At 47.7% G+C, this 21787-nt stretch overlaps 2 protein-coding genes across 8 annotated transcripts in view; one reads left to right on the forward strand and one right to left on the reverse strand.

Annotated features, from left to right (window-relative positions):
• Positions 1-9134, forward strand: part of NOL4L (nucleolar protein 4 like) — a 114313-nt gene extending 105179 nt beyond the window's left edge. For all 6 annotated transcript variants that reach the window (XM_014570850.2, XM_075900827.1, XM_075900831.1 and 3 more), the window contains one exon: positions 4261-9134. In XM_014570850.2, the coding sequence (XP_014426336.2) occupies positions 4261-4460 (200 nt within the window). In that variant the 3' untranslated portion in view covers positions 4461-9134. The remainder of the gene's footprint in view (positions 1-4260) is intronic.
• Positions 9135-12016: 2882 nt separating this feature from the next.
• Positions 12017-21787, reverse strand: part of ASXL1 (ASXL transcriptional regulator 1) — a 32134-nt gene continuing 22363 nt past the window's right edge. For both annotated transcript variants that reach the window (XM_075900825.1, XM_075900826.1), the window contains 3 exons: positions 20118-20223; positions 19154-19778; positions 12017-16936 (listed from right to left, as the gene is read on the reverse strand). In XM_075900825.1, the coding sequence (XP_075756940.1) occupies positions 13988-16936; positions 19154-19778; positions 20118-20223 (3680 nt within the window). In that variant the 3' untranslated portion in view covers positions 12017-13987. The remainder of the gene's footprint in view (positions 16937-19153; positions 19779-20117; positions 20224-21787) is intronic.

Raw genomic sequence — 21787 nt, forward strand, 5'->3', positions numbered from 1 at the left:
TGGAATCCAGCGTCTCCTCGAGGGTTAGTGCTGGAGCGGCCATGGCTGGGCCTGTTGGGCTACCTGGGAGCTGCTCAGGGGGTGCAGGCATGGACAGCCTCGAGGTGCAGGGCCGGCGGAGTCGGAGAGGAACAGAGATTTTGCTGCTGGCTCAGGGTTCTTGTGAGCAGAGCCGGTCTTGGGCGGGCGAGCTGAGCAGTGGCCCGGGGCTGCCGCCAGAGCCCGGCAGAAGCCCGTGGCAATTAAAGGGGCTGCGCCCGCATTTCGGCCCTACTTTTTTTTTCCTTGACAAATTTTCCCCAGCTGGGGCCGCCGAGTGGTTAGGACCGGCCCTGCTTGTGAGTGCAAGTGACCCTGCCAGTCTTCACACACACACACACGTAGTGTGAGACTCCCGTCCTCCCCGAGACGTCCCCTCCGCAGCCCTCACCCGTGGGCCCCTCGCCCCGTGGCCTGGGTCCCCAGCCCTCCCTCGGTAGTGGAGTGAGGATTTGAAAGGATGTGATTTCCGGCGTCCTGACCGATGCCTGTCTGGGATTAACTGTTATCATCCCTGTCTAATGCCTCTTAGCCCAGAGCAAAGATCCCACCCGAGACTCCAGCTGCCGAGCCCTAATCCTCGCGGCTCCCGTAGAGGACGTTGTGCCTGCCTTCCAGACTAGTGCCGGCTCTCCTGGGCCCCACGGCTTCCACGGCCTTCCTCTCCGGGGGCAGTTTCCCCTGCGGCTTTCCTTGGGGCGCTGCCCAGCCACACCGCTGATCAGCGTCGATAGTGGGCACGCGCCAGCAGCCCAACAGTGAAATCCCCCTTCTCTCTCCTCCCCATTCGGGCCTCTGCCCAGGCTCCTGCTGACGCCTTTAAAGCCAAGAGGGAGCCCCCGCCTGATCCTCTCCCCCTCCCCGTCTGTGTGTCCCTTTTCACCCCTGCTCGAATGACGCCTCCACAATTCCACCCCCGAGCCCCTGGGTTTGGCTGCAGCTCTGGCCGTCTCTTAGCATCGCTCTGCCACCCGTTTCCCCAGTCCCCTGGTTCCTCTCCCACGGCAGCTCCCTTCTCCGTTGCCCGTCGTCTTCCCCTCGCCGCTGAGCCATTTCCCTGAAGGGCCACCACTTGCTCTGCTCCTACTGTGCAGGCGACGGCTGTAGGCCCAGCCTGCCCTGCCGCGGCCAGTTCAGCAACGCCGATCCCGGAGCGAAGACGCCGTCCTTAGGTCTGGTACCGCGGTGACTCAGCCGCAGCGGCTCCCGCTGACCCCCCCTCCCCAATCAGCTGCGCCTGCGCTGCTCATCGTGGGGCGTACCCGAGTTCCCGGGCGTGCCGCTCACCGCGCCCCCGCTAGATGCGATAAATCGGCCCCTGCTGGCGCCGCTGCCGCCCATCGATTCAGCAGAGAGACGTGCGCTTCGCGTTGCCTCTGAGAGCCCCTTTCCCCTCCTGTCCCGTCCCACCCACTGGTTTGTTCCCTCCCTTCTCCCTGCCACTTCCCCCGGGCGACCTCGCCTCCCTGGCCCTTAGTTCCACTGTGCTGCTGGCGCCCAAGTGCCCCTGCCTGGACTCGCAGCTGCCCGATTCTGCTCTCTCTTCCTGCCTGTCCCAACCCGTCCTCAGCAAACCCAGCGTCTCCCAGCCCCCCTCCATCGCTGCGGGCTTCACCCCTCCCCGCCACTCCCACTACTGCTCTGCCCTCGCCATCTCCTCCTCTCCATCCTCCTTGCCCCGCCACCAGCCTGGTGCCTCGCACTAGGCTCTCTGGCCTCGGCCGGCCTCCCTGCCCTGCACGCCAACACCTGCCCTTCTTTTCCTCCCGCACCGTCCCTCCCCAGGGACCTTCACCCGCACGCCTGCCCAAGTCCTTGTCCCTGCTATTAAAGCGCTGCCCCGCGCTCAGGTCCTCGCTCCCCCTTGCACCCGGCCTGCAGCTCCTGCTTTGCTGCTCCCCGGCTCGCCTCCCCCCGCCAGCCGTTCGGTACCTTCTTTCATTGCCCGAGCACCGCCTGTTATACCCACTCCCGTGCCTCATGCCCATCCCGACCTCCTCGCGGAGGCCGTCTGCTCCTCTGCCACCCACACGACACCGGCAGCGGCAGAGAGCAGCCAGGATTAATCCAGGTCTAAAATGAGGCTCCTCATTTCTTAAGCAGCCTCAGATTCCTGAGGTAAAGCAGAGCTAGCGGCTCCCTCGCTGAGCTCAAGGGCGCTTGCCGGAGGGGTGAGGGGGGGCGCAGTGGGCAGGGCATTGGCCTGGGCCTCAGGAGACGCGGGCTTAGCTTGCTGCTGTACTGCCAGCACGCTGGGGGCCTCGCATAGATGAGCTGGTTTCTCTGTGCCTCGTCCCCACTTGCAAAGGAAGATGATATCTGCCCCGCCAGGATGCTGCGAGCGCACTAGAGGTGGCGCGGTGCGGGGAGACCGTAGGGACGGGAACCACAGATGGCGCAGGCAAGAGAGAGTCACTCGCCGCAGGCTGCGTTTGCGGGGTTGCCACTAGCGCTCCTGCGCTGGGGATTGGCTCCCACGTGTCAAGTTTTTCATGCAAATGGGTGAAGGGTTTTTTTGAGCGGGCTAAAGAGCAACATCCCTGGACATGCTGGTGGCTACCGCGCTCCCTGTTTGTCTCCTTGGTGTGCTGCTGCCATTGGGAAACATCCCTAGCAGAGCAGCTTCGGAGCCCCCCAACCTCCTCATGCTGGACCAGGGCTGCAGTGGGAGACGTCTAGATTGAATATTAGAAAAAACTACGTCCCTAAGGCTGTGTCTACACTGGCGGGTTATTGCAGACCGGCCGTTCTTCTGCAGAGCGGCCACACTGCCAGCCTGCTCTTGCGCAAGAAGATTTACCGTAAAGTGTGGTAAGAGGGGGCTTCGTGTGCAAGAGCCACGTGCTTTTCTAACAGGCGTAAGCTCTCTTGTGCAAGAGGGCACTGTGGACGCAGGGCAGGGGTTTCTTGCACAAGAAAACCCTATGGCTAAAATGGCCTTTCTTGTGCAAGAGAGTGTCCACGCTGCCATGGATGCTCTTGTGCAAAAGCACATGGCAGTGTGGACGGGTTCCTGCGCCAGAGTTCTTGCGCAATAACCTGCCAGTGTAGACATAGCCTAAGAGGGCAGTGACCAGCTGGAATCTCCATTCTTGGAGGTTTTTAAGATCTTGCTTGATCAAACCCTGGCTGGGATGATTGAGTTGGGGTTGGGCCTGCTTTGGGCATCAGCTGGGACTTGATGACCTCCTGAGGTTTCTTCCAAATCTAATTTTCTATGAAGCCCTGTTTATTTGTTGGAAACCACTTCAAGACAGAGGAGAGCTGGACCAACCCCCGGTTCCAATGCCTTTGCCTGGAGCATGAAAATTATGCAACTGTCCCTCAATCCAACCAATGAAAGCACTTCATGCAGCATGCTGACAAATGAGAAAAAAACAGAACCTGAGAACATTGTCTCTCCTAACCCTTCTGTGCCAGTAGGCGGAGGAGTCCGGGGACCAACGGTAGAGCCACTATTTGCCCAGTGGACTGATCATTTAAGGGTTATGCCAATTTAGCCCCGCTCGCGAGTGCTTCGTTGCAATTCTAGCCATGCACCCAGCTGGGCTGAATATATTTTTGTACTATAGATGCAAAATACGCTCCTGCCTTTCCTGTTCTATTGCAGCATTAAAGCAGATGTGTCTGAGCTGGGTTTGAGCCAACTCCTAGCAGAGCAACAGGTTGACAGGTCATACAGGCCAGATCTACACCAGGGGATAAGTTCAAATTAAGATGTGCAACTCCAGCTGTGTCAATGATGTAGCTCGAGTTGATGCACCTTGATTTGAACTGTGGCACCATCCCCACAGCGGGAGGTTGACTGCCTTCCCTTACTCTGCATGAGTAGGCGGTGTGTGCTCAGCGTTGGATTTAGCAGGGCTTTACTAGACCCGCTAAATCAAACGCTAGATGATTGACCTCCGGAGCGTCAATCTGCTGTTAAGTACAGACACGGTCAATGTTAGGTTTACAAACGGCACGTACGCAAACACACTCTGAGAAGGGGAGCACAGCGACGTGGCAGGACAGCAGTTGGGAAGTGCCCACAGCGTGGGGGTCTGGTCCATGGGGCTCATGACTGCCTCTTGCCCTCGGTATGTAGCGAGCTGGATAAAGGGCCGTGAATCCAAACAGCAGGTGCTGTTGGGAGTTTTTGCCTCAAATTGACGGGCCACTTTGGGGCAGCAGCTGTGCCAGTGTCTTTTCCTGAACCTCTCTCTCACTCTGCATTTGCAGGTCCTACTGATCTCAGCATGAAAGGCGGGGCATCTAGTACAGCCCCTTCTAATAGCACCAGCAGGGCGATGCCAGCTGCCCAGCTCAGCCCCACAGAGATCAGCGCAGTGCGACAACTGATTGCCGGCTACCGAGAGTCAGCAGCTTTCCTCCTTCGGTCTGCAGACGAACTGGAAAACCTCATTTTACAGCAGAACTGACGCCTGGCGGCGGCGTAGCTCCTGTCTCAGAAGACAATTTACATCCTTTGGAAACAGGCTCCTCCGGGTATCCTGCTCAGGACTAGTCATCGTCCTCCCACCACGTAGCTGGTACATTTTGCTTTTAAAAGCTGGAACCCAAGAACTATTTTCTTTCCCACGCGGAGCACCTGGGACTTGGGGCACAAGGACACATTTTTGACTCTCAACACAGGTGCGCCTAGCTGAGCAGAAGCCAAACCTCCAGCTTGGATGGGTGTGGGATTTTTTTGGGGTGGAAAGGAGCCTGGGGAGGTTTGGGGCTGCAGCTGTATTTAGAATAACCTTTGTGGACCCCAGCGTTAGAATCCCATCCCCAGATAATTACCTTTCAAGGTCTTAGGTGAGCAGAATTGCATATTTATTGAGAAATGGACCTTCCTCTTCCCTTAGTAATTTATTTTTCTGAAAATGGATTCTTTTGAGTTTGTACAGATTGCCAGTTTTGTGTCCGTCTGAGCGGAAGGAATTTGTTTCCTGTGAAGTAACACATTCCATATCACTACACTACTAACGGCTGGGCCGCGCCCCCAGCCTCTCCCAGGAGAGACCCTGCTCTGCAGGGTACAAGTTTTCCATCTAGCCCAGCACTTCTAGGCTGCTCTGCTGCCAGCAAGCTTAGGCAAAAGCTGAACAATGTGGCAAGTGTCTTGTCAGACCTTCATGCCACCGGTCCTGCAGCAGCAATGGGTCCGAGATCTCCTGCCAAACTGAGCTCCGTAGGCCAACTGGAAGGACCTCTCATGCTCATTTAACTCAGTGCAAAACGGGAAATACCCGAGAACCACTCCCACCCCTCTTCTACCTCTCACTGCGTTGGGGGCTTTTTTCAGGATCATGGGTATTCTGAACGGTTCACACCATCCTTGCATCCAAGACCGGGGCGCAGGCCGCTAGATAACACTGATGGACAGCTGGCCAAAGCTGGCTCCCTTTTCGTTCCGAAGAGGAGGAAGGAGCCGCATTGCTGAGGGACAGCAGCTCCCTGGTACCAGGGATGAGGCCTGACCCCTCCCCACTGAGGACACCCAGGCTGTCTCCCCAAGCCGATGTGGAAGCAGCAGCCAGCTGGTTAGATAAACACAATTGAATACTCATGCAGCCCTTCTGGGAGAAGAGATGACTGCAGGTCAACAAGCAGCTCCTTCCTACTCAGAAGGAAGGCATTAAGAGACACTCAACAGCAGAAAGGGTGAAAATTTTCCCCGGGGTCTTGTTCCATCCTCACCCTCCTGTACTAGTCCTGGGAAAAGCTCTCAAGTGTGAAAAAAATCGGTCTGATTTCCATTGCTGTTTCTCCCCTACTCCCACCTGCCCCAGCATAAAACCATGCACTTCCCTTTGCTCGGTGCAATACCTACTCCCAGTGCTGCTACAACCAGGGACTTGGCTCAGGCATCAGGGGACTGAGCAGGGCCAAGCGATGCAACATAGTCTGTAGCCATAGAAAGCAGCAGAAAATTGCTGCCTAAGAGTCTGTGAGAATTTCTCTCACCCTTGTCCATGCGAGCAGAATTCTTCTCCGGCCCTTTCTTAAAGGCAAGGACCATAACCAGCAGCACCAGAGACACTTGAAGCCCATTAAAATAGTTTTGATCCTTTAAGTGCAGGTGGTTCCTTCTCTGAAGTTAGCTCCTTTTACACCAGTTTATTGAGCGCTCACTCCTGTTTTGAAGGTTTGTGCTCTGCAGTCCACACTGCCCCCCACCCCTACTGCAGCAGTAACCATGCTAGCAGCTGGGTTTCACACTGTTTCAGGGAGCACAGGCTGGGCTCCAGCAAGGACGGAGCCGCCGATGGTTTGTCAACAGTTTTAACCAAATTACTTTCCTGTCATACTAGGGGGAACTGGCTAAAGAACAAGGCCCTGTCCCTTTTCTTAGCTGAAACACACCAGGCTTCTGGCTCGCTAGACCAGGACTGCTGAGCCTGGCCCTCAAAGGGATTAGTGCATTGGCCACTTTCCCCAAACTCTGAACTCTTCCCCAGCTGCTGGAGAAAAGGGATTTAATTCCTGGTCATTTCCTACAGTCAGTCAGAGTCCTTGCAGGGAGAAAGTGGCAGTTTGATGTAAATCAGAGTTGATTCCCCTCCTCTCAGCACGAGCCAACGAGGTGGGTTCTGGGGGAACATGTTCCCATTTTGGTTATTTGCATATATGGACAATAGACAAAAGTCAGGCCAACCTCCAGGGAGCGTGGGCTTGTATCAGCACCAAGGTATCTGGGAACAGAATGACCACACAGAGACCCAAATTTCAGGCCCATACTTTTCCTGGCACTTCATGAGCCTGCTTGATTTGTCCACTGCATCCTCCCATACTTTGAATTTATGTAAATATTTATTTTTAGGTGAACAATACCATGAAGTAGCAAACCTTTTACAAAACATTAACCACAGTCTTTGTGAAAGTCTTAATGTTAAAAGAGAGGCAGAGACAATCGCTGTCCCAGAATGCTCTATATAAATTACTTAATTGTTGCCTCTGTTCCTTTTAAGAGGCCATCAAGAACACGTTAGCCATAAATTTGCCAGCCAACTAACCGACAAAGACACTGCCTAGGGGCCTCTTGTAAACAGATCAACAGCAGTTTGTTTAAAATTGCATTTATTCAAGCTGTAGCTGTCTTTACTAGATAACCATCCAACTTTGTGTTTAGCAGCCCTTAATATTTATACCACTGGTAGAGCTGTTGAGACTTACAAGTGCATAGGATGAATTGCCCAACTAATGTTCATAACTTGCAGCTGGATGAGACAAACTCAGATTTCCGAAGGTCTGGTGGCAGTGGTACCTGTGACAAGGTGTGGAACAAATGAGATCCACCATATGCATGTGGCAGGGAAAGTTTTATGTAAATCGCATCTTTTACTCTTTGGAGCTATCTCCACAGAACATCTCTGTGCTCTCACTGATCCTTACTCCGTCGTGGTCCTTCTCTACTCAAAGGCTGTTTTGCAGCCCTCTTCATAAGTTTTAAAAGGTTTGAAATCTCAATTTATGATTCTCAATGAGAAGGAATGAGCAGGAGCAAAATACCCCGGCTCTCCAGCCTTTGTGAGGAGTAAAAGGGGAGTGCTGAGTTTCTGGAAAAAGCAGTGACAGAGAAGATAAACTCTCCTCCTAACCACCACCACCACCACCATTTGTACGCGGGGAATGGTTAGTTCCCAAGCACAGTGTTTCAGTAAGGGGAAGTGTTCACAGGATTCCCAGCAGACGTGACCTGTACCTCCCCCCTCCACAGGGCCATCTTCCTCCCACAGGTGGTCATAGGATTTAGTATCAGTCATTTACAAAATGCTGCTTTGAACTCAGAGGGTTAATATACTTTTGATTTGTAATTTTTTGTAAAACTTTTTACAAGGTAGCATAGTATTTCACCAGAATACCAACTACAATCCGTCCATGGTCTGATTTTTATATAATTTAGTGGTGCTTTAGAAACTTTTGTTTGGTTGTTTCGGAGCTGTAAAGCTCAGTTCTTCGCCTGTATCTACCTAAGACCAATGTGAACCTTTGTATTTTTGCTCCTAATTTTGGACTCAGTGAAAGTGTACTGTTTACATGTACAGAATTCCCAGCCCCTGTGTGTTCTGCAAGACCTGCTGCTGAAGAGGAAGCTGCACCTCACCCAGTTCATCTGCTTAGCAAAGCCACAGACAACGCTGACACACAAACCACCTTAAACCCCACAAAACTGGGATGTACTGCAAAGAGATTTCGGCTTTTGCACAGCCCTATCACACTTTAAGTGATCAATTAAACAGTAGTTGTAGCTTAAACATTGACAGCTGATCTGAGAGGGTGAGGTGAAGGTAAACAGCCAGGACCCCAACCAGAAATAGAACCATATGATGGTGCTATTTCACCACTTTTCCTCCCTGACACCCCAGGCATGAAGGTGAAAGCTACCTAGCTGACCTGAGGGTTCTAGTGGAGTGGAGGCCAGGGAAAAGGGGAAAAGCCCTCTTTCCTTCAGCACAATTGAACACATTTTTACTGATTCTCAGTTCAATCATCTAAGATGAGCATTTCAGATGAAAACGACAGGAGAGGATTCTGTCTCTAGACACAGGAGCTCCAAAATGGAGGAGGAGGCAGCTCCTTCAGAAAGTTCGTACATTCGGGGGCGGGGGGATGGGGGCTCAGATACTGAGCATATGGCACTTAAATCACCATGGAAAGAGAATCCAGCTTCTAAGGTGACACTTTACTGCTTAATCGACTGATTCATTTCTAAATATTTTTGCAGCTAGGCACCTATGCAACTTAACGTGGCTCTTTTAAGCAGACGAGCACTTCCTCCTCAATACGCTCTATAAAAATTATTTGTGTTCTATACTGTGGATTTTTCCAGTAAGTGTGGCTTACTATTTTAATTCTTAGACTGTGTGTCTGTTATATGTGATGCAACTTAATTCTGTTCTGTTTGTGGAATGATTAGCACAGGCCAACTCCCTCTCCCCCCTCACTTAACAAAGACCAATGAGCTGTTAATCAAGCTGTTATTTCCATGGTATTACTTGCTAAATGCACTGATTTCATAAGTATGTGGAATCCTCTTTTTCTTTTGACTCTGTATATCATATATAAGACTGAATCTACTTAATAAACACTGTATAACAAACAGGTCTCAGACCTCCCGTATCACACTCAGATGGGGTCACTTCTACGGCTTCTTCCACCCACTGAGACATATGCCACCATCTGTCTCCCAAGTTCCCATTAGAAATCTCGGATTTGCAACCCCATGTCAGCTGTGACCTAACACATGGAAGGTCAGTTGGATTGCTACTGCCACCAAGGACTGCTTTCAAATTTGGGTGTTTTTTTTTTTAAATAAACAAATACCTTCGTCACTCAAGAACCTTAAAACAAGCGGGGCTCTCTTCCTCAACAGTCAGCTGCTGCTATTCTGATATTGTACACAGCTACATTAAGTACCAGGGCTATCCATGTTTTTTGACAAAATGAAATTTGTGCTAGAAGTGTTTGCTTTTACTAATTAAAATAAAAAAAAATCGATTTTGCCCATAAAATAGTTTCCTGACCAAAACCATTCGTTACATATAATCAATACTTACACTTACATGGTTCCTCTGTACTAAAGGATCTCAAAGCACAACAAGATTAAACCTCACTAACTCATGCCAACTGTTTGGTGACAGAGACAGAAGGCCTAAGACAGGTCTGACAAGATTTAAAGAGCCAGACTGGATGCTAAAACAATTTCCATTGCCATACACCCTTGATTCCAAAATGGGCTGGGCTTCCCCAACAACAGACAGAAATTGGCCTTTGGATATTTGCAAGGGAGTGACCAGGAGGTCCATAGTGAATGGCTGAATATTGTACATTAGTAAGTCTATAAGAAATAGTAAGGAAAGGGCATCCTAAAATGTACTTAAGTTTGATATTAGTTTGAACTATTCATATTTAATATATAAGTTTATAGAAAATCTTAATAGCGTACATGTATGCTATTGTGTTTTGAAAGCATAATGAAGTCTTCATAATACTGGGCTTCTACAACATTCTCCGCTTAAAACTACATTGAGGAGTGATGAATCATTCTAAATCTGGGATGCGGGGATTAGTCGGGTACTACTGTGTGTGCCTACAATGAGGTTTGAGACCATTTAGAAATACCTGTCACTGGCTCAGTATCTCCACAACTGCAAATGGTTCTGTTGACTCAAGGAAGTGATGGATTTTTCTGTTACTTCCCAGCTGTTCAGTCATTCCATTAGGACAAGTTACACTCTGAGCCTGGCTCAGCTGAATGCAAATGGCAAGCAGGAGCTCAGTTTTTTCTTTTTTTAAAAGTAAATTCTATTACTTACTAGAAAAACATGGAGAAAATACTTAAGCATTCTTCATATTAGACCAATGTGAGATTCAAGCAAAAAATACGAGGGCTTACCTTAATAATCAGCGGAGAGATCTACCAGGCCCCTGCTATTCTAGAAACAGCTAACTCTGCTACTATAGTACACCATCATCAGAAAGACATGCTATTGGACTTTGAATCTTCAGCCATTTAAAATTCTATTTAACATTTCTAAACAGTGACTTTATGTATTTTTCACAAATAAATCAAGTTTTCTTTTCATGGACTGCCCCATCTATCCACACTTACACTTCCAGGTCTACGCAGCTACAGCCAGAGAGCTTCAGCTGATGGCAAAAAACAAAAACAAAACTTGTTCCTAAATGTCAATTGGTTGCTTATGACAAATACATCGCCAAAGCATCAGAGCTTAGAGGATGATTAAGGCCTGCACGTTCCTGCGTTCTGTTCGTATTACTGGAGAGACTGCTTTGTTGTTAGAACTGGTGTTTACATATGCAATCTCCAAGGTCACAGTGAGACATCTATAATTTTAAAACATGAGCCTTATTCCACACTTAGAACATAATGAATATTAGACAGTAGCAGCAGATCTTAGTTATATCACTCTTCCCTCCTACCCTAGCAGATTTAGTTTTGGTAACAAGCAAACTAAAGAAGTTACAGGCAAGAATGAATCCACCATTTCTAAACTAACAGTTATCCTAAGTCTGAATTGGGTGTAAGAGCCACTAGAAAACAATAGCAGTGGGTGCTACTGTAAGGGCAACACAGCAGAACATAAATCATATAGTTAGCTTCCATACTGTAGGATATAGTCCAAATGTATCATTAAACAAGGTATCAGAGCATCATTTGCCTTGCTGAAATTTCACTACAGTGAAAGCTAGATCTACTGAACAGAGCTGACAGATGCAGTAGCTGACCGCAGCATAAAAGCTCTTACTAACCTTCCCCCTACCCCTCTCACTGCCTAGAAGAGAAATCAATGTATTGATAAACTGAGATTACAGCTAGTTTCAAAACTGTTGCAATTGGTACCAAACTAGTGCACCGCTTTGAAATCAGCACTGAAAATCCCAATCCAACATCTTCAGAGGGTAGCTGAGTTAGTCTGTAACAGGAAAAACTTAAACAACAAATGGTCTGGTAGCACTTTATAGACTAACAAAACATGTAGATGGTATCATGAGCTTTTGTGGGCATAGCCCACTTCTTCAGATGACCAGCAATTTAACAAGACATTAGAAGACAATGCCATATAACAGCAGAGACCAAATACCTCCTTAGAAACACTTAAGGAATTCCTTAAGGAGCTGCTACTGTGTGTTGTGCATTATACAACATCAGAGAGTAACACCATTGCGGAAGGGATTGTACAGCAGTGAACTTTGCTTTGGCAGGGAGTTTAACAACCTAAATTACTTGTTTTGTGCCGCGATAATTTTAACTTCAGACAAGGACAGTCCCCTTTCGATCAGCTCAGTTTTAAAGCTTGTGACAACACTGCCAGGGCAAAGGAAAAAAATAAGGGTGGGCAGGAGAACCTGCCTGAAAAAACAAGTGTTTTCCCTCTGAGCCTGGCTGTGGCAAGATGTCAATCTTGTAAGTTCCAGATCCCAAAACAACAAGCCCATTTCAGAAGAGGATTGAAACCACACGTGCAGGTTTTACAGAATGTTTATTTTTCCAATACCACAGGGACGTACAAGAGCAGAGTCCCTCTGGAGATCTCTGCAGACCACACCAGCTTTAATCTGTGCCCTACAGCGGCCCCAAAGGATACAGAGCCAGACTGCCCCAGCTCTGCTCCCAATCTTTGGTTAGCAGGTTTTTTATCCCATCCCCTCAAGATTTCACTAATACTGCATTTCAATTCACCCCTGTGTCCGTCTGTCTCTCCCCCATTTCACACTATCAAGCTGCCACATGGGTTATGGGTAAACCATTTGGGAGACAAAGAAGCTTGCTGAAGCCCACAGATTGTGCACTCTCTACAGCTCTCAGACAGGGAGGTCTACAATTAGAAAAAGCATAGTCAAGACAGAGGTAGGTCAGAGATAGGAAAGGGGTAGGAGAAAGCTTTCAACGAAATGACAGGGGGGCTTCTCCCCCCCTTGGAGCAGCCCACCCCCAAGAGGCAATTGCTCAAAAGGAGGGAGGCTCATTTTGGTTCACATCAACTCTGGATAGACAAGGGTCTTCTTCACACTGTTGCACTGTAGCTACAACATTGTTCATGGAGACTCACCAGTTACGAGTGACCAGTCACTGCTACAGGAATTTGCTTCCAGATAGCAAGGAGCAAAATGCTCCCAGCTCAGCAAATCAGGGCAGGTTAACCTTGAGATTGCTCATTGCAGTCTGTCTGCCCACAGCAAAGCCACCTAGGCAGAAAGGGAGGCAGTCTGAACCCAGAGTGACCCCTTTACATGTTCAGCCTCGCATTAGGCAGCACAGAATACAGTGGCTTTGACTACAGATGTCGATTAATAACAAACACCACTTTAATGTAATACTGCTGTAGAGCCTGAAAATAAAGAAAAAAAAACCCTTTATGTTCTATGTACATTACATCCATTTACAGAATTGGCCAGTACTGTGTACAACATATAAATACATGATCAAACAGAGGCATAGAGGATACTTACAGGAATCAAATTATTCACTTGATACAGTCAAGAATGAAAAAAGGTAAAATATAAAAAAGGAAACACCGCTGAGAATGTAAAATGACCAGCACACACGGATGCACAGCCAGACACTTGCAGGTGATGAGGTGCTGGCATGGGAAGGTTCTCAGTGTAGGACTGTAATATGGGGAGGTACTCAGCTGCACTCACGAACTCCTCTAAACTCCTGGCTTTTCATACACGTTTGTAGCAACATTTGGCCAGAAGAGGCCGCCTGGACCAGCAGTTCAGCCAGGTGCAGAGTTCCACAAGCCATACATCTGCCTTCAGCCCAACACAAGGCACGGAAGCAGACAGCCACTCCCATTTGCTTCTTGCATTCGCTTCACCAGCTCCATCCAAGATGCGATCACCCGTATATGGCTCGTCAGCCATCTGCCGAGGGTTTTATGGTCACTTGATTCTACTATAGCATTCCAGGTACTGCACAGCCACCACTTACGGAGAAGCTTCGTGTCCACGTGTATTGTACAGTACTCTTCCCACGCAGCCAGGGAATGGAGTGGAAGACTGTATTCTGCTCTGCTAAGGCATAGCTGGGACTAACCTAGCTCAACCCTTCCAAACAGAGAGCACTCTATTCCAGTTCCTTTGGATGTAAAGGTTTCCTTTAGAAAAGGTCCATGGATTCCCAGGACAAACCACCTCAGTCAGGTGGTAGCCAGAGCCTGTGTGCCCAGAGCGCAAATCAACATTTCCATGATGGCCTTAAGACGACTGCTCCAGTAGGGCACGACCCACAGATGCGGGAGTGTAACTGTGATTAAGAACAGGCCTTGCACTGTGAGCTTCAGTGGGAAGGCAAATCAACTCTCTCGCCACAACTCAAAGTATAATATTGTCTCTATTATAAACAGGATAATATTTTGTATACAGGTTTTTGGGTCAGTTATCAAAATACACACACTAAATATACAATTTTTCCCATGGCCATAATTTATTATCTCACCACAAGGCACAATACACAAAGCTTTGAGGGTCCTATACAGTCATCGTGACAAAATGCCCCACATCCTTTACACATAATCATGGCTTTAAGGCTGCAGGAACATTTGAATGATATTTCTTCAACACTGCTGCTATCAGCAAACATCTGCACAGAAAGAGATGCATTATGGTTTGCAGCAAAGTTCGCTTTGTGGCTTAGCTGCATCATACTTCCAGCAAGGCTTCTGGGGAAAGCTGGAGCTGTGTGGGATGAATAATTAAAGCTGGTGGAATTGAGCTGCAGCTTCGAAAGCTTCCCATAAAACGCTTGTTTGATATTGAGCTGAGAGGGGATGGAAGAAGGCTCCAAGGGCTGGTTGAGTCCTTTTCCTGGTTCTCTTGGTAACTTGAAAAACGGCAAGTCCATAACAAGGGGAACACTCTGCAAATGCTCCATCAGTTCCACAGGGCTGTGCCCAACATCCTTCCGGTTCTTCACACTGCCCTTGGCTGGGCCTCCACAGGCCAGTATATTCTCATTTTTTATTCCTCCTAGTGTGTTTGCGTGTTGTTTTGAAGGCCAGTCTTCCCTGGCAGTCGGTGCTCCTTCTCCAGATGCAGTGCTCTTATTTAACGGGATCTGCTTGCTGGGGGAGGCAGTTCCCACGGTTGCGAGGTGCTCCAAAGCTCTTGGATGAGGCAATCTAGCAGCAGCGTTGCAGGGGAAGCCCGAACCAAAGAGCTTTTTGCCCTGGACGCCAACGTAACTTTTATTAATTGAGGTTCCACTGATGCGCTTTGTTCCGAGAGAGGTTACATTTGGAGCTAAAAACTGAGGTGCTACTGGTGGGTTTAGCTTTTCAGGGCTTTCATTTATAATAGTATGTGTTAGTGGATTGTGCTGTGGGACATCATGGACCAGGGGTAACTCTTTTTGATCTCCAAAACTACAGGAAGATCTTTCTCTATGGCTCAACTCTTTAGGTTTCTGAGAGCCGCTCACCATACTGTCCAGTGGGTCTGGAGAGCTCAAGCTACTGCCAACATTGGAATGCTTTTCTGGAACATCAGGCTGGTTCTCCACACTTTCTGTTTTGGGCAGTACTGTCCCAGAGTTGCATTGTGTTTTCTGATGATCTCTGAAAGCATCTGGAGAGTGGAAGTCACCACTTCTGTTTCGGCCACTTGTATTTATTCCTGCATCTCGGGAAGACTCTTGGCCAAAGCAGCAATTGCTGCTTCTCTCCACTTGTAGGGAGTGGTTTTCTGATGGCTTGTCTAGAAGTGATTCCATAATTTCCAGCTTGATGCTGGCATGTGATACTGGTAGAACCTTTTCCAAAGAAAGGTTTCCCTTAAGTAACTGCATCACCAGAGGGTTATTGGCTTCAATAGATGATATGGGCCTACTGGAGCCCGGTGTTTTCTGACTCGGAGTTTGTTGAGAAAGAGGTGTATGTAGTGCCCATGCCTGGGGTGGAGACATCTTGCTCACCATTGCTACTGACGGCAACTCTGCTACGTATGGGAGACTGTTATTTTTCACAGAGGAGTCAGATCTAATGCCGTCATTTCTTTCAGTGTTGCACTTGTGGGAGGCATCTCCTTTTCCTGTAGCCTCCTTGAAGTGGACATTCCTGAAGTAGATATCCACCTCCACATTCTCATCAGTTAGGTCAGCTTCAAAATCAGAAGCAGTATCTGTAGTTTCGCTGTGTGTACTCTGGATTTCATCATCTCCATTTGTCTTAAACCCTTGTGTCTCTTTCATGTGTTGACACAAATTATCTGTGTTTTCCCCTGATGGCCTCTTCCACAGGTGTGGAAGCTTTTCAGAGGTACCTATTCCATTCTGAACAGTCCAATCACCAAGTGAAAAAGGTTTCACCAAGGACTCTTGATTCCGTTCTCCATTTAGCAGTTCACTTTCGTGTTTTCCTGTCTGTCGGTGTGTGAGAGCATACAACTCTGAGCCCACATTCTCCATTCCAATACGATTTGTTTTTGAATCATCACAATCAGTTACATGTTTTCCTGTGGGTTTCTTAGAGCCATTAAATCGCATTTCAATTTCTGGCTCATGCTGTTCTTTACCGTCTGATGACAATTCTAGGGTAAGGCTAGAATTATGAGAGAAAGTTTCTTTCATAGGAGAACTACTGTTCAACTCTGGGGGAGTGCCAACATCTTCAGTTCTTGGTACAGTACTGATATCATCTATGACTGCAGACCCCTGTACCTGAGAACAACACACACCATTCTCAGACGGAACTGAGTGTTCTTGCTTAGTACTCTGACCCTCCTGAGAGGCAGTATGAGGTGTGTTTTCACTTCTTACATCATGGAGGAGCGGCTCAAAGCTCTCCTCCTGCCCCAGAGAAGCTGCAGCATCAAAAGACAGCCCAATCAAAGCATCATCAAGCTGGCGATTAGCTAAGCCATTAGTACTTTGAGCAACATCTTCTGTTCCACCTGAGATAACATCTGCAGCACGTTCAAGAATGAAGGCTCCCTCACCATTAGGTGGGCAGGAGTCCTGTTTTCCAGGTTCAGCTAAATTTATTTTAGCTACCTGCACAGCTACCTCAGCAAAGTTACTCTTTTCTCTGTTTAGAGGGACAGGCGGCAGTAATTGTGTTCGTTGTAGATCTGACGCACACCTTCCATGAGTTCTCTTTGATCTCCTGGACTCTCTATGGCTACTGGATTCTCCACCACCACCACCACCTCCTTTATCGGTGCTGTTCCCTCCTCCTCCTGGCCCACCCCCACCTCCAATGGCAGCTGTAACGGCCTCTCGCTGGGCTCTGGCTTGCAGAGCACGAGCTTTAATGTCTGCGAGTGTTCTGGCACCAGTCCTGCCCCGACCAGAGGGCTCTGTGTTGGGGATGATCCGGGGGCATATCTGGTAAGCGGGCTGACCCTTAACCACCCAGGGTGGCTTGATACGTGAAAGTTGAATCTGAAAAAGAATCAGAAGAGATGATGTTAATCTAATACTTGATATTCTCCAAGAGCAACATTTTTTAAATCAGTTCGTGGCAATTCAATCCATTTCGTTAACGTTCTGAGGAAGTGATTTTTGGCACAGTGGTAGCGCTGCTGCCCTTAGCCTCTTTATGGGATCCTCAAGAGGTTTCTACGCAGATGCCACATCATGGCATCTTTTAAAATCCATTTTACAGTGAGGTCATCTGCGCATTACCCACCAGACGTAAGTGCTAAACTGACAGCTTCAACGCGAGGTAAAGCTGGACTCCGGAGAAGACACCGGTTTGATTTTTGTCAAGCGTGATCTGTTCTCACTGATATTAGTAGGATGGCCTGCTGCTGCCAAAAAGGGCCCAGCTGCAATCCCACCAACAGGAGAATCGGAGATGAGACAAGAGGATTCTCTCTCACATGGAGGAAGAGGAGGAGTCTACAAGGTTACAATGAAAGTCTGCACTACATTAAATCAGCCCATTTCAGGAAAAGCCGTATCTGCAGCCACTAAACTACAAAGGAGCTGTATAATAAAAAAAGGCTCCTCTGCATTCTTGTACAGGAGACTTTGGAATAATTCTCCAGTCTACTCTCTGGCTATCTAAACACATTGCAGTCAGCAGGGCCAACAGTCCCCCAGGCAAGGTTAGGGGGAGGAGAGGCAGCTCCGTGCTCCCAGAAGGGGCAAAGCTGGGTAGCAGGGGCAGAGCCGAGTCAACCCTTAGGCTGCATCTAGACTACATCCCTCTTTTGACAGAGGGATGTAAATTAGACACTTTGAAATTGCAAATGAAGCAGAAATTTAAATATCCTGCTCTTCATTTGCATAATCGCATAATGGAGCTCATTCAAAAAATTTCGAATGTAAACCCGCAGTCTAGACACAGTTCTGTCGAAAACAGCAGGCTTTTTCAAAAGATCCTGTTTGAAAACGCCTGATATTCTCCATAATAAAGAGAAATGCAAAGTGCTCCACTTAGGAAGGAACAATCAGTTCCATACATACAAGATGGGAAGCGACTGTCTAGGAAGGAGCATGGCGGAAAGGAATCTAGGGGTCATAGTGGACCACAAGTTAAATATGAGTCAACAGTGTGATGCTGTTGCAAAAAAAGCAAATATGATTCTAGGTTGTATCAACAGGTGTGTTGTAAGCAAAACTCGTGAAGTCATTCTGCCGCTCTACTCTGCACTAGTTAGGCCTCAGCTGGAGTACTGTGTCCAGTTCTGGGCGCCACATTTCAAGAAAGATGTGGAGAAATTGGAAAGGGTACAGAGAAGAGCGACAAGAATGATTAAAGGCCTAGAGAACATGACCTATGAAGCCAGGCTTCATGAACTGGGCTTGTTTAGTTTGGAAAAAAGAAGATTAAGGGGGGACATGATAGCGGTTTTCAAATATCTAAAAGGGTGTCACAAGGAGGAAGGAGAAAATTTGTTCCTCTTGGTTTCTGAGGACAGGACAAGGAGTAATGGGCTTAAAGTGCAGCAGGGGAGGTTTAGATTGGACATTAGGAAAAAATTCCTAACGGTCAGGGTGGTCAAATATTGGAATAAATTGCCAAGGGAGGTGGTGGAATCTCCCTCTCTGGAGATATTTAAGAACAGGTTAGATAGACATCTGTCAGGGATGGTGTAGACGGAGCTTGGTCCTGCCTTGAGGGCGGGGGGCTGGACTCGATGACCTCTTGAGGTCCCTTCCAGTCCTATTATTCTATGATTCTATGATAGAACCGCATCTAGACCGCGGTTTTACTTTCAAAATGGCGCTTTTTCAAAAGAGCTCCATTACGTAATTATGCAAATGAAGCACGGGATATTTAAAGCCCCGCTTCATTTGCAATTTCGAAGTGTCTAATTTACATCCCTCTGTTGAAAGAGGGATGTAGACTAGACACAGCCTTAGTGCCAATCAGATCGCAACACCCCCCACCCTCCGCCCCAACCTTCAGAGCAAAGCAGAGCAAAGCTCTGGCGCGAACATAACAATTCAAAGGGACCCTGGAATAATTCAACAGGAGCTCCGGGCCCTGTTGGCGGGCCTGATTGCAGTAATTAGATCTTAGCAAGAGCTATCAATGAGAGACTCTTCCCTTCCCCCCTTTGAACAAGTGACATGACACTCTCATATTACTTGGACACTACTGGGCACAAAATCCCTAACATAATAAGCAGGTATAATTGTCTCTCCTACCCGGATGGGTGGGACTTTTGGCTCCTCTTTAGTAGGCTGTGGCTTTTCTGGGTGAACACTTTCAATTGTGTTACGAAAGGACTGACGATCTTCAAGCCGGGGCTTCTTTTCGGGGAAGGAGGTGGAGGCAGCCTCCTCAAAGCATTTCCTTTTCTGGTCCTTTGACTCCTGATCTAAGTTTTCTTGGGGCAAACTGGGAATTCTGCTTATAGATGCGGCTGCCAAAGACAGATCTTCCACTTTACTGTGCAGTCTGGAAGACTCTGAAGAAAACAGCAGTTCTGGACTCTCCGGCTTCAATGATGCAGACGAAGAGCCTGCCAGATCTTCTCCTCCCAAATCCACCTCCGCTTTAGTCTCTTTATGGAAGGAGGAGTCTGGTCCCACAGACACAGTCTCTTTGGGGGTCTCAGTCTGATCAGGCTCTCGTATTTTATACAAGCTCCTTCTGGCTCTGCATCGCAGATCTGGCCGAGAGCGTTTCTTGACATGTCCATCTCGCTGACGTGTAGAAGGACCATGCTGTGGCTTTGCTGCTTCTGCCTGAACAGAAAACTCGGTCCTGTTCTCAGCATCTTCTTGCCCTGAATTTTGCTGTTGTGATTCTTCTTTAGTCAAACCCAACCTGTAAAGCAACCACAGACTCATAAATGCTGGAGCAACCTAGGCTAGGTCTGATTTCATCCCCTGGGAAGGGTACAAGTTATTATTATCAATGTGTACTACCAGAGCAGTACATGGTGCATTACTGATTACAAAATCTCACTCAGTCTATAAAGACATATTTTATGTATTCACTACTCCTGGTACCTCTCTCAGGGAATAAGGAGAACGCTTGCTTACATGAGGTCAGAATTTGCACTTTAAAACTAATCTGTAATATTGCTAGCCTTGGAAACAAAAACAAATCAATTTTAGATATTCCCTTGCAGTGATCATCTGAATGATTCACTCAATTTCTTACTTTTGTCCATAGTAGTCTTCAAAGAACTTCTCTTTCCATTGCTCCACCCTCTTCTCTTTCTCCATTTCCTGTCGTATTCTAACCTGCATCTCATGAGTGAATTCACCTGACGAGAAACAAACAAGTATTACTACTCTCCAAAACCAGCTCGCTAGTTCCATAGCCCTCAGAGCATGCATAATAAACACCCTGGGCTTGCCAGAAAACACCCATCCACTCCTAGCAATGTTAAAAGCCATTTAATAAGGTAACTGTGTAACCGCTAAAAATCCTAGCGGTTACGCACACTGCAGGCTCTGCGGTATAAAGCTTAAAGCTTCATGCTGCAGAACCCACAGCGAAGCCTCCCCTGCCGGTCCTGTTCCCAGGGAGGCTTCGCTGCTGCAGGAAAGTCACCTCCCTGGTAGCTGGGTGAGCAGCAGCTGCCAGCTCCGCTTCTGGGCAGGAAGTTTTGCTACGGCAGCAAAGCCACCTCCATGGGAGCTGGGCAGAGTTTAATTGATCATATTAACCAATCAGCACATTGGTTAAGCTCAAACATCCCTGTCCAGTACATGGACACTTTCTACCCTTTGAAATTCTAGATATCCTGATGCAAGATTCCAGCATATTGAAATATTGCTAGTGGTCAAAGCATCAATTTCTCCTAAGAGGAAAAAATTAGGCTCCTCTGTTCTTTCCAGACTGATGCTCGGCTGTGACCAAACACTTTTGCAGAAAAGTGTCCTTACCCCTACGGTGAAATTCCCACTGACTCCAGTGAAGCCTGGATTTCAACCCTAGAGTTTATATTGCAAGAAATTACCCTAATCTGACCGTATGAAGTCACATCAAAAAGAAAATGAAAATGTGATGATTCAGGGGCCATAGAAGTTGTCCTGGGCCATGTACACTACTACCCTGTTCATTCAACAAGTGTGCGAATAGTTACACTAACTCCCCTTGCTGGACAACCAGGGCATGAACCTTTCAGTCCATATGGGGGAGTACTAGTGCAGAGCTGTGGTGCTTGTTGTTATTCACGAGCTTGTAGTCCCCGAGGGGCAGTGTGTAGACATGGCCACAGAACCTTCCCTTGCTCTTGTGCACGAAATTTTAATCTTGCATTCCTTTAAAAAAAGTGTTTAGCCCTCAGAGTTGTACAGAAAGCCTTCAAAATGTAAAATTAATGTAACCAATGCAGGGATGTCTTTCTCCCTGAGATTTCAGAGAGCCTGAAACAATAGCTTTGAGAAATGTGAAATTCTCACACTCATCGTGTTAGAAATGAATTCTGACACTGAAAGCGTACAAGCAATGTTAATTAGATTAAATACAAAAACCAGCAGGAGGGATACTGTATTGCATGTATTAGTCATGTTTATACATAAGTTTCCATTTTGAAGTTTACCAGAAACTGCCACACAACTCACATGCTCATCACAAATAAATGATCTGTAACTGTAAAAACGCTGAATAGTTCTGTGGCACCTTACAGACTAACAAATTACATATAGTATCATGAGGTCTGTGGGCAAAACCCACTTCTTCAGATGAGCTTGAAAGTTCACTTGATGAAGTGGGTTTTGTCGACGAAAGCTCATGATACTACATGTTATTTGTTAGTCTGTAGGGTGCCACAGAACTATTCGACTTTTTAAAGTTACAGATTAACATGGCTATCCCTCTAA

This window comes from Pelodiscus sinensis, chromosome 18 (assembly GCF_049634645.1).
Source record: "Pelodiscus sinensis isolate JC-2024 chromosome 18, ASM4963464v1, whole genome shotgun sequence".
Taxonomy (NCBI): Eukaryota; Metazoa; Chordata; order Testudines; family Trionychidae; genus Pelodiscus; species Pelodiscus sinensis.